At 44.9% G+C, this 12,801-nt stretch overlaps 1 protein-coding gene across 1 annotated transcript in view; it reads right to left on the bottom strand.

Moving 5' to 3' along the window:
- LOC146052752 (uncharacterized) overlaps window positions 1–9,299 on the bottom strand; it is a 90,373-nt gene extending 81,074 nt beyond the window's left edge. The window contains exons 1-3 of the mRNA XM_083167941.1: window positions 8,348–9,299; window positions 7,556–7,560; window positions 7,427–7,502 (exon numbers count right to left, since the gene is read on the bottom strand). Coding sequence (XP_083024067.1) covers window positions 7,427–7,502; window positions 7,556–7,560; window positions 8,348–9,259 — 993 coding nt within the window. The 5' untranslated portion in view covers window positions 9,260–9,299. The remainder of the gene's footprint in view (window positions 1–7,426; window positions 7,503–7,555; window positions 7,561–8,347) is intronic.
- Between the last annotated feature and the right edge of the window lie 3,502 nt (window positions 9,300–12,801).

Raw genomic sequence — 12,801 nt, 5'->3', positions numbered from 1 at the left:
CATGCACACCCCTTCCTCCCTGCGGCCGCCAGGCGTCCCCCGTTGCCTTGGCAACCGCTGCGGCAGGGGAGGAAGGGGTTGTCTCCAAGTTGCCGGGCGCTCGTCTCCGTCCGCCGGAAGTATCCGGCTGATGACGCGACGGCGTCCCGGTAACCTGGCAACCGCCGGGACCTCAGTGGAGACTGCCGGGCGAGCGCAGGCGCTGCCCGTGCAGCTCCTAACATGCAGTCTGGACCCCATGGTTTGCACATCACAGGGTACGTTTGCCTAGCATCTGCCGTTTAATGCAGTTCTTCTTTCTCACCTAGCTCTTGCTCACTCTTTCCTATTTCCTCCCATTCCATTCTTCCTACCATCCCTCCCAACTCTTCCATTAATAACCCCCCCCCCCCCCTGTTCCCCTTCTTCTCCTTTATCTTAACCATTCACTCCCTATGCCTCATTCTTTGCAGTACTAAATATTGGGCATGTCAGACCGGATTGCGTGACAAATTTGTTCTCAAAATGGATAAAACCATGCTGCACTGCAGGTGGGGCAGAGGTAGCATATGCAGCGAGAGTTAGATTTGGGTGGGGTGTGTTGAACTGAAATCTAATTTGCGGTGTAAAAATAAAGCAGCCAGTATTTACTCTGCACAGAAACAAAATAACACCCTTAAAGCTAACTCTGCACATGTTACATTTGCCTCACCTTGAGTGCACATGGCTTTGCCCATTTTGAGAACAAACTTTCCCTGCAATCGGGTCTGAATTAGGCCCAATATTCTTTGGAAGAGTGGTTATTAGGCTTTGTTACTGCTGACTATTTTACTTTGAAATAAATTGATTTAAAATGTGTGGGAGCTGCTCTGTTAAGTTCTGACTGACAGGGTTTCAAACTTTTTGCATATTTATTATTTCATCACATTATTAAATAAGTAATTATTGTGCTTCAAAATGTGTGTGTGTGTGTGTGTGTGTGTGTGTGTGTGTGTGTGTGTATATATATATATATATATATATATATATACAAAATGAATGTGTGGCGCCACCTGTGCGTCCCCAGCTACTATAAATATTGTAGGCAATGTCCCCCTAATTATTATATGGGGTGTCAGCCAATCCTCAAAGTCCAAGTAATGGTGAGTTACTTAAAAAAAGAAATGTGTTCAATAGATGAAGATGCGGCGACTATTGCTCATTAAAGGATAAATAAATAGAGATGCAACCTGCCCTAGTCAGAGCGTAGTGTGCAAAAAAAGGATAAATAGACCTAGAACCTTTATAAATAAGTTAATGGGTGTGATTAATAATTAATTGGCAATAATCACTAGATATGAGTAAAAAAATTTTTTACATTTATTAATACAATATAAAAAGAATGACGATACAATAAAAATAGGGGGGGGGGGATTGTAAAAACAAAGCAATTTCTATCCTTAAAAAAGACTATTTAAGAATAAAATGAAGAGACAAATCTAAAAAATATATCAAGGTGCAAAAAATAAGTAAAGTGCTTATCTTTTAAAAGAGGCAGGAGGGCTAAAGTGTCCCAACGCGTTTCGTCCTTCTGACTTTATCAAGGGATGCAAGTAGACTGAGACCTGACCTACTAGTATAAATACAGGTCAGGTCTCAGTCTACTTGCATCCCTTGATAAAGTCAGAAGGACGAAACGCGTTGGGACACTTTAGCCCTCCTGCCTCTTTTAAAAGATAAGCACTTTACTTATTTTTTGCACCTTGATATATTTTTTAGATTTGTCTCTTCATTTTATTCTTAAATAGTCTTTTTTAAGGATAGAAATTGCTTTGTTTTTACAATCCCCCCCCCCCCCTATTTTTATTGTATCGTCATTCTTTTTATATTGTATTAATAAATGTAAAAAATTTTTTTACTCATATCTAGTGATTATTGCCAATTAATTATTAATCACACCCATTAACTTATTTATAAAGGTTCTAGGTCTATTTATCCTTTTTTTGCACACTACGCTCTGACTAGGGCAGGTTGCATCTCTATTTATTTATCCTTTAATGAGCAATAGTCGCCGCATCTTCATCTATTGAACACATATATATATATATATATATATATATATATATATATATATATATATATAATCATGTTTTAGGGGGCCATTTATAAATAATTGCATTTGCAATGTGATCCATGTACGGAAATAGCGCTCAAGATCGCATTGCAGAATGTGACCATATCGGGTGATTGTCTCAACAGGTACTGTATGTGCAAGGACTCCTGAAAGATGCCCAACCATGCAATGTTATAATTGCACATCCAGGTCTTCTGCACATGCTCGGAGGTTTGACCCCAATGCTCAGGGGCCATTTCTAGGGAAGTGTTCCTAGGGAATTACTTCATGTGAAGTATAACCCATAGGCTACAACAAGCTTCCATAATGTGCAGATTGTGGTATCTGCTGGTGGGGGGCAATATCGGAAATGCTTTGCAACCTATGCAGGGGATGCAGTACAGGCAGCAATGGAGAGATCGCAGCTGATATTGGAGAGATCTGTTGTGGTCCCTCTTTCCTAAATTGCAGGGTGTTATTGTTTGATGAATGAGTCCCTAAGTTCATATTCTTTGAGTTTCTAATAAGTAGTTTTCACCTAAAATTCAGCGAAACGTGATTGCACAAAGTGTGCTCACACTTTTACTTACAACTTTACAGTATGTAAAAATGGTATACGCAGCCATACTAAGCTCTGAGTGGCAGGGAAACGTAATTGTTTTGAATTTAGGTTTTGAACCTTTTTTATTTTAGCATGCATTACATAACCATTTAATTACTATTGTGGGGTGTATTCAATGCGGCCGGCGAGGGAGTTAATTGGTGGGGATTGCTAAAAACAAGCGATTCTCACCATTTAACCCCCACGCTGGCCGCTCACCCTAGTCAAAGTTTCGGGGCTGACACAGGACGTATTCCCCCAAACAGCGAGGCTCGCGGCTAATGCAGGGAGCAAGTTAATTTTTTATACAAAAAGAAATCACTAGCCAACAGTGAAAATGCTTCTGAAACAAAAATAGTAATTTCTAGTTTATTCGAGCATGGGAAAGACGAATATGGCATTTAAAATGCTGAGTTAGCTCTATGTTCTGAGATATAACCATATTTCATTAAATGCTAGAGAATTTGAGGGATTTTCAAAAAAATACTAGGGATTGTTTTTATTTAAATAAATTGTAGGTTGCCAATGCTTAGTACAGGTATCCTGAGTTATTGTCAGCCATATTTTGTTACTCAATATATATGTTACTCAAAATTCATTTTCTCAATTCTCATCTGGACTTCTTTGCTATGAATTGTGGTGCAGTAAGTGATGAGTATGGTGAGAGATTCCACCAAGATATTTCAACTATGGAACAAAAATACCAGGGTAAATGGGACGTTTCCATGCTTGCAGACTACTGTTGGACGGTGACAAGAGACGCTCCAGGACAAACGATAAGCAAAACGAAGTCGCACTCATAAATAGGTAGTCATACGAAATAGCAAGGAATGTTATCTTATGCCCCTTTCCCACTGCAGCCTTAAAACGGTATATTGCCGATTTTTGAGGGCAAAATACCGTTTAAGGCTGCAGTGGGAAAGCGCCAGAGTTGAAATACCGTTTAAAGTTAAACGGTATTTCAACCCGTTTTCCAAGCAGGGTTTTAGCCGGTAATCTACCGTTTAAGGTGCAATGGGAATGCATCTTAAACGGTATTCTTACGTCTGGCGATGAAGGCTCATATTTGAGCCATCATCGCCAGGTGTGTATGGCAGCCGGGCTGAAAGATCAGAGACTTTCAGCCCAGCTGACCGGCTGCTCCCTCCCCGGCTGACACCCGCCCCCCCGCCGTCCACTCCACTACCCCCGTCGCCCCGCCGTCCACAGCGCCTGTCGCCCCCACTTGTGCATATACTCACCCCGCCGCCGTGCCCACGCTGCCGCTCATCGCATCTGCTGCGTCTCTCCGGCCAGGCCACACAGCCCGGCGGAGCGCCCCGACCCCGGCAGAACGCCCCGCCCCCGGCTGGCTGCTCTGCTAGTGACACTGGAGTGTCACTGAGCATGTAAACTCCACTGGCCACCAATGCGTTTATTAAGCAAGTAATGTATAGATTGCTGGCATATGCCAGCAATCTGTATATTACTGATACCACTGGGCACCAATGTGTATATATATATAAGCCATTAATATATACATTGCTGGCACATGCCAGCAATGTATATAATCACTGGCACCACTGGGCACCAATGTGTTTTTTTAAGCCAGTTATATATAGATTGCTGGCACATGCCAGCAATCTATATATTACTGATACCACTGGGCACCAATGTAATATATTTAAGCCTGTACATATATACATTGCTGGCACAGACCAGCAATGTATATATTATTGGCACCACTGCCCACCAATGTTTATATTTTGATATGCCCACTGCCACCAATGTAGTGAATATATACTGTATATACTGGCTAGCACCAACTATATAAATATATATATATATATATATATATGTATGTATAGGCAGTTTGCATTTAAATGTACATTGGTGGCAGTGGGCATATAAATATAATAAGCAATCAGGGCCGGCACTTGGGAGCAGGTCAGTGGCGTGGAGCAAGGTGACTGGCATCCGCACCCCGTCCCCCCTAAAGCCAGTTGAGCCACACTGCACCACAGCTGACTTGCTCCGGCGCCCGCACCCCCCACCCGTGGACCGTTCACCGCGCCACGCTGTCGGAGCGACGTGGCTGCACACACATCACCCCGTTCCCCCCCCCCCCCCCTCTGTGGAACTACTCGCTGGCGGCCGCATACTCCCCACCCCCGTGTCGCTGCCAGTAACGTAAATATGGAACCAATGGAATTCAAACCCAGCCCATTATGTAAATAGCCGTTTATAATGAAAGATTTTCAGCAAAGTCTTTCACCTCCTGAAAATCTCTTGCTCTTTGGGGAAAATAGCTCAGTGTGTACGCACTAATTTGGTGAAAGATATATGTAACAGAGATTTTGGCCCATTAAAGCCAATTAAAGCCCATTAAAGTCACAGGCACTAATTTGTGCTGTAAAAACGTTTTGAAGAGCTAAAACGTTTTACCTGCAATGGGAATGGTACTTAAATGCCATTTAAAACTGTAATCTGCTGCAGTGGGAATGCTAAATACCATTTAAGATTACCTGTAACTTAAAACGGGTCTGCAATGGGAAAGCAGCATCATTTACTGCTAATTTACCTGTACATAGATTGAATTAAAACAATTGCTACTTCTGTTGTGTACAGATATCATATTAATATAATGTTGGTTTTTACTACAGAAGTACATGTATCGCAAGTAGTGTATCTAAAAAACTAGAGCTAATAAACAAATTCTAAGGTCATATTCGGTTTTCCTGACCCAAATTTAGTAAAAAAAAAATGACTATTTTTGTAAAAGAAGCAAATAAAAAGTTGTTTTTTGTTGTCTAGTGTAATCAGTCCCAAGCCTTAACAAAGATATGGTGTCCTATCAAAATGCCTTGGCAGAAGAGGAGAGATCTAACCTGCAGTGACCATCTAGCATTACCGGTTCTGCAGCATATGGCCACTCACCGCACCTCCAGTTACGGTGTTTTACCACTTCCATCCCAGTTGGTTTTGACTTGCTCCTATCATTTTGTGAATAAAACTGAAAGAGATTCTCTCTTCCTTTCGCATACCAGATGCCTGGAGCATCATACCGTGTTTCCCCGATAATAAGACCTACCCCGAAAATAAGCCCTACCCTTGATTTTGGACACTGGTCCTAAATAAGCCCTACCCCGAAAATAAGCCCTAGTAAAATTTCATTATCTGGCGTTCAGACAATAGATTCTACACCTGCTAAACCCCCCTGATCCCCCACTCACCACCCCTAACCCCCCTCACCTCCGTTGTGTAGGTAAAAGCACAGGCTTCTTCTGAAGCCGCTTCTATTCCCATGGATGCATTGCGGTGCGGTACGTCACCGCGCACATAACGCAGTTGCAGAACGGAGCTGTTTTACAGCAAAAAAGAGCTGGACATTATTGAGACTTAAAGGAGTACTGGGGTATGTTTACTTTTATCACGGAGGACTGGGGACATGTTTATTACTGTAAGGAGGACTGGGGGCATGTTTACCGGTATAATGGAGGACTGGGGGCATGTTTGCCGATATAATGGAGGACTGGGGGCATGTTTATTAAGGAGTACTGGGGTATGTTTACCTGTATCAAGAAGGACTGAGGGCATGTTTCTTGACATTTGCTGTCAATGTTCATTAAAATAAGCCCTACCCTTAAAATAAGCCCTATGGTGTTTTTTGTTCAAGAAAAAAAAATAAGACAGTGTCTTATTATCGGGGAAACACGGTATTATGAAGATTTTTTTATGTCAAGCAAAAGATTCCATTATGCACAGTACAGTATATTCACTAGTGAGTGTGGTATGCATTTATCTTTGAGGGATCTGTGTGGGGGATCATACCATTTTGATCAATACAAGGTGTGACCTGGATGCATGTAAAGATACCTTTACGCACCTATCTTTTCGCCTATCAGTGGGAGTTTGTCTGCTGATTCTGTTATCAGACCGTCTAGATATTGTTGCTTTTATTTATTTTATATCCCCCCCCCCCCCCCCCCAAATAAAAAACACTTGTATGTGGTGGACCTTAATTGGACCAAGAAACATTGGTGTATCCAGTTCTCCATAGTCATTTGCCCATTTCACTTGGTAAGTTACTTATTTAAACTGAGGGCCAGGAGACAATACAGTACAATTCACCATTAGTTAATGTGATAAGGTAAATAATACAAACTCAGAGTTATTTGTCAGATCTTACATATAGACGCAGCAACTCTTTTCCAAACATTTACCTGCCATTTGATCAGGACACTAGGCTACTAATGTATTTTTTAGTGAAATGTGTCCTAAAGTTTTTTTACAATAGATTGCTAATTTATTTTGATTGGGATTAAAATGTTTTTCAGCATTTTAAATGATGGATGCAGAGCATACATACTTGTAGTGCAGTAGCCACGTTATAAAACACGTGGCTTTGGTAGTGAGTGTTTATGTATGGTATATCAGCATATACACTATGGAGAAGGGCCAAACTACAGCAGAAACAACTGAGGGGAACGGACAGTAAATAGTTATGGTCGATGGAGCATCATGTTTAGATGAATGTATTCATTGTTAGGGCATGGCAACATCTACAATAAAAGCATTATCACATACTTTATATGAGTGTGGCAAGTAGGAAAGCCAAACCACAGCATATATACCAATTAAACATATTATTGAACTTTTTCTTCATTATGTGTCTTCTTGTGCATTAAAAGGCTCCAGCCATCATTTAATATTTTTGGGCAGTCTGTGCAAACAATAGACATATCCTCCATGTGAACCTTACTGTGCCTTACAACAGTAGATTTGTGTTTAAATGTTTTCCCGCACTCAGCACAGGTATAAGGCCTCTCCCCCGAATGAACACGTTGATGTCTAAAGGCCCCCATACATTAGGCCGACTTGTCCTTAGGACAGGTCGGACCCACTTCTCCTGTGAGTCACCCGGCAGCTCCCCGGGAGGCTCACATACAATTTGGCACTTGATGAGCCAGTTTTTACATGTGATAAATCGCTTCCGATTTATCACATGTAAAACAAATGGGGAGCTGCCGGGCGTTGAGGAGCAGTGGGGCGGGCAGCGGCAGTAGTGGGGGCGGGCAGCGGCAGTAGTGGGGGCGGGCGGCGGCAGTAGTGGGGGCGGGCGGCGGCTCACAAATGAGTTCCCGGCGGGTGCCGGGTGCGGCGAGTGATGCTGACCCGGCCGGCATGCTGTGATCACAAATAGCAGCGCTGCCGCTGCGGGACGCACAGTGGCGGCTATTAGATTTTCAAAATACCTGTCAAATGACCGGCCGTTCTGTGATTGGCTGAGAGAGCTCTCATCCAATCACAGAACGGCCGGTCATTTGACAGGTATTTTAAAAATCTAATAGCCGCCACTGTGCATCCCGTCCCGCAGCGGCAGCGCTGCTATTTGTTATCACAGCATGCCGGCCAGGTCAGTGTGTCTGCCCGCCGTGCTCCCCGGCCCCCCGGTGTCTGCATGCATATGCCTGACAGGTGGGCAGGCATATGCATAGCATACAGGGAGGTCGGATGATCTTATGTGCTGACCGTTCGACCTCCCTGATCCGGTCTGATGCGCACGGGACCGCGCATCGGATCGGATCATATATCACACACCTGCGATTTTGGGGCGATTTCATCCGGTTATTGGCCCAAAGTGCCGAAATCGGATGAAATCGTCCCAAAATTGTATAGTGTATGGGGGCCTTAACCAATGCGGAGTTGCCACTGAAACTTTTTCCGCACTCCAAACATGTAAATAATTTCTCATCTGTGTGGATTTTCTGGTGTCTCCCGAGGCTGGTTTCATCTGTGTAACATTTTCCACACTCGGGGCACACACAGGGTCTTTCTTTGACATGAGTTTTATGATGCTGTAAAAGTGCGGAGCTTTGGGTAAAGCATTTGCCGCACTCTGTACAAACATATGGCCTTTCTCCTGTATGAACCCTCTGATGAGTAACCAGGTTGGAGCTGCTGCTAAAGCTTTTTCCACACATACTGCACATATATGGCTTCTCTTTTGTATGGACTCTAAAATGCGCTGGAAGCTGTGTGCTGCAGGAAAAACTCTTCCAGCACACAGTGCAATGCCACGATTTTTCTCCTGTGTGAACTTTCCTGTGCTTTACCAGGTTTGAACTGCTGCCAAAATGTTTGCCACATTCTCTGCAGCAGTAGGGCCTTTCACTTGTGTGGATCCTCGTGTGAGTGATAAGATGTGCGTTCTGTGTAAAGGTTTTCCCACATTCTGAGCAAGTGTAGGGTTTAACTTCTGCGTGAACTCTCAGGTGCCTAAAAAGACTGAAGCTTTGTGTAAAGCATTTTCCGCATTCACTACATATGTAAGACCTTTCTCCAGTGTGAGTTCTCAGATGCACAATGTAGTTTGGCTTTCTGTTAAATTGTTTCGCACAATGCTCACAAGAAAACTTAGCCTGATCCTTAGTGCATGTATTTGTTGTATCAGAGTTTTCATTCACAGCCTTTCCTATGCGAGAGAGCTTCCTGTGCGGTAACTCCTTTGGAGAATCATTTTCTGTCTTTCTGCAGTGTCTCTTTGGCTTGGAATTTACTGTATTGCCTTCTTTGTCATTCTTAGTTTTACTACTTGAATTTTTCATGGTTAAATTGGGAAGCTGGATGTTTACGTACCGATCACTGGGTCATCTGTTAAAAAGTTAATGACACATTAGCTTAGGAGAAAGTGTACACATTATTTCTATCTTGTTTGATATCCAAATTGTCTTACTAGTTTTATATTCTATGAAAGCTCACTGAAGAAAGAACACTTGCAATGCAGTAGTTGTAAACATTAAATATACCAAAAATCTGAAAAACAGTACAGTAACTGTGAGTAATGTGGAAGAATAACCAACACATGTGCATCAGTGCCCCTCAGTAGAAATCTACCATCCCCATAGCATACCTCCCAACACTCACGATTTCAGCGGGACAGTCCCGATTACCGGGTCCTGTCCCGCTGTCCCACCCGCGGCCGGAGGTGTCCCGCTGCGGGGGGGGGGGGGGGGGGTGTGCCAGTTGGGAGCCCCCCCAATTTGACAGAATTGCAGTGTCTATTCCCGGCCGAAAATGGGGACACGGCTCATTTGCATAAGCCGCGCCCCTCATTTACACAAGCCGTGCCCCCTTTTTGGACGCTCGTGCAGCCTATTTCTGCAGCTACAAAGTTGGGAGGTATGCCATAGGGGTATGGGTTGTTAGGTTGACAATCAAAAGGTCGACCACTATTAGTAGACAATCAACAGGTCGACACATCAAAAAGGTTGACACCATTAAGTTGACATGACCAAGAGGTCGACAAGCAAATTGTCAACATGAAGGTTAACACAAGCTTTTTTGGTGTCTATGTCGACATGGACACTGTTGTAGTGTACGCCATCCCATCGTATGGCTCGTATTCTCCCTCCATGCCCCCTGGGATGGTCAAGTATGAACAAGTCTGTTTAAAAAAAAAAAACATGATAAACTCATGTATCACACGGGACAGACTCAGGGGTAGGTGCTTTCTCCCCCCTGGGCAACCAGTTATGTAGGGTACACACCAGGACGACCCGCTCACGATGCACATCGTGAGCGGGTCGTCAGTGTCTCGTCCGACCCGCTCACGGTGACGCGGGGGGGCACAACCCGCTCACGATGTGCACCGTGAGCGGGTCCGATCCGATGGCGACCCACACCCGGCTGTATGGTCGTCATTGAGATCCTACCTGCAGCAGGTAGGATCTCAATAACGACGACCGACCCGCGGGACCGCGCATCGGATCGGTATCGGTCCACACCAGGTCAGAAAAGGGCCCAATCAGCACACAATCTACATCCAATTGATCGGAATTGGATCTAGATTGTGGGGATCGGGCCCTAGTCGTCCTGGTGTGTACCCAGCATAAGAGCACTTCCAATGCCACTCTTCTGCCTTTATGCCAGCCTTAATATGCTAATAGCAGTCCCCAAAACCCATGCAAGTACCAATGTTTTTTTAATTCTGCATGTCACACTCACAGTGCTACTTAGCCAGTAGGCAGACCCAGTCAAGTCCACTGCCCCATACATTCTGTGATACCCCTTTCACACTAGAAAATGCAGGGACCCACCCGAGAATATGGCCCAGGGATCATGCCTGGCCATTCCTGGGTTGGCCCCTTTCACACCAGAAAAGTCCCTGCATTTTCTGGTGTGTGAAGGGAAAAGGAATGAGGCAGGGAGGAGGCGTGCTCGTGGCAGGGAGTACTCACCCCTGTCGCTGGACCTCGGTACAGGCCGGGGATCCACACAGACGGCAGGCGCAGATGACAGGTCAGACGGTGGGTGCAGATGATGCAGCTCTCCGGGGGCAGTGAGAGCACAGGAGAGCTGCGTCATCTTCATCCACCTCCTTTCCTGTCATTTGCGCCCGCCGCCTGTGTGGATCCCCGACCTGACAGCACACCGAGGACCGGCAACTCGGGTAAGTACCCCCTATCCCTTTCACACTGGCCAGGACCCCGGGTTGAACCCAGGAACAACCCTGCTCCATAGCAGGGTTGGAATCCCGGCAATTTTTGCAAGGATTTTGGCCCGGGAACCTTACACACCAGCGCTAGTTGCTGTCCCAACCCGGGAAATTAGGTTGTGTGAAAGGGGTAGGAGAGTAAAGCTGGTTACACTCCTTAAGATTGGGTGATTGTCATTTGCTCCCATACATTACCAAATAGTTTTTCCCACCAGATTGGGCAGATAAGGGTGGAGTGATATAAATAGCTGTGGCAGGGATTGCATTATTGGAGGGGATTGCATTAACTATCAATCGTCAAAATTGTTGGTGACATTGGTGCTTAACACTGACACGCTGGCAGCTGTTACTGACAATGAGACAGTATCAGGAGTCTAAGCTGGTCCTGTCTCCTCTCAGGCTTGGCTCACTGGTACCACTGCTGCTGACACCAGGTAGCAGTGGCTGACAAAGTGACAGACACTTTGGTCAGGTCATACTAGTTGGCATCTCAAGGCTCTCTATTAGTGAATAAGCAGTAAGTGACAGTGTCAATCACTCATTGCTTGTTTGGCACAACGGGGCAGATGTATTAAGCCTTAACAAGAGATAAATGCAAGGGTGATAAGGAGAGATAAACGTCCAGCCAATCAGCTCCTTACTGACTTTTTTCAAACACAGGCTGTAACATGGCAGTTAGCAGGTGATTGGCTGGGGGTTTATCTCTTGTTAAAGCTTAATACATCTGTCCCAATGTACCTCTGAATCTGACCCAATGTTTTGTAATGTAATACGCCAGAGGGATAAACACTAACCTGGCAAGACTGCTCTATTGCACATGTACACACAAAGAACACTGATGGTTCACAAGCTATGGTCACATACACTCAAACGTCATTGTCGATGGCAGAAACACTTCCAACTATTCACTCGCCCTATAACTGGATATCATTACTGTAGGTATTCCAAGTCGGTATATGGTCACTAGGTCGACAAGGGGAAGGTCGACATGGGGTTCATCAACAGCATCATTAGGTTGACAAACACAAGGTCGACAGTCAAACGGTCAATATGCTGTTTTCAATTTTTTTGAGCCAACATGTGCCGACAGGCGGTATTTCATGCCCTACCATCCACTAGGGTGTGGCGGGAGAATAGAATAGTGTGCCGAGCACAGCGAGGCACCATGCCCGAATGCGATTTAGCACCCTCCCACTAACCACATCACCCCAAAGCATGGCGAGCGCAGCGTGCCCCACGAGGGGATGCAGAACGCCTCCTCCCGACCTTTTCATACCTCCACTATCCACGTCGGTGTGAAGTTGATCTTATAAAGTGTGGTGAGTGCACGCAGATTGCTTTACATGTATTCCACGTGCGCTCACCACACTTTATAAAATCAACTCCGCGCTGACATGGATAGTGGGGGTATGAAAAGTCAGGAGGACACGTTCCGCGTGCGCTCGCCTCGCTTCGGGGTGACGTGCATAGTGGAGGTGTGCTAAATCGCATTGCATGTGATCACACGCGATGCGATCTCTACGCCGGCGTATGTAGGCAAATTGGGCATCCTGATAATACACAAGTACCCTCCTTTCAGTAGATTGTTTCAGCAAATGCAGATTGGAGATCTACAACAAAAGTGTGTATGCACAGACTGGATGTAGAATCAGT

This window comes from Crinia signifera, unplaced genomic scaffold (genome assembly GCF_055691185.1).
Source record: "Crinia signifera unplaced genomic scaffold, ASM5569118v1 HAP2_SCAFFOLD_119, whole genome shotgun sequence".
NCBI lineage: Eukaryota > Metazoa > Chordata > Amphibia > Anura > Myobatrachidae > Crinia > Crinia signifera.
Note: the sequence above shows the minus strand (reverse complement) of the source record. Positions and strands in the feature narration are given on the sequence as shown.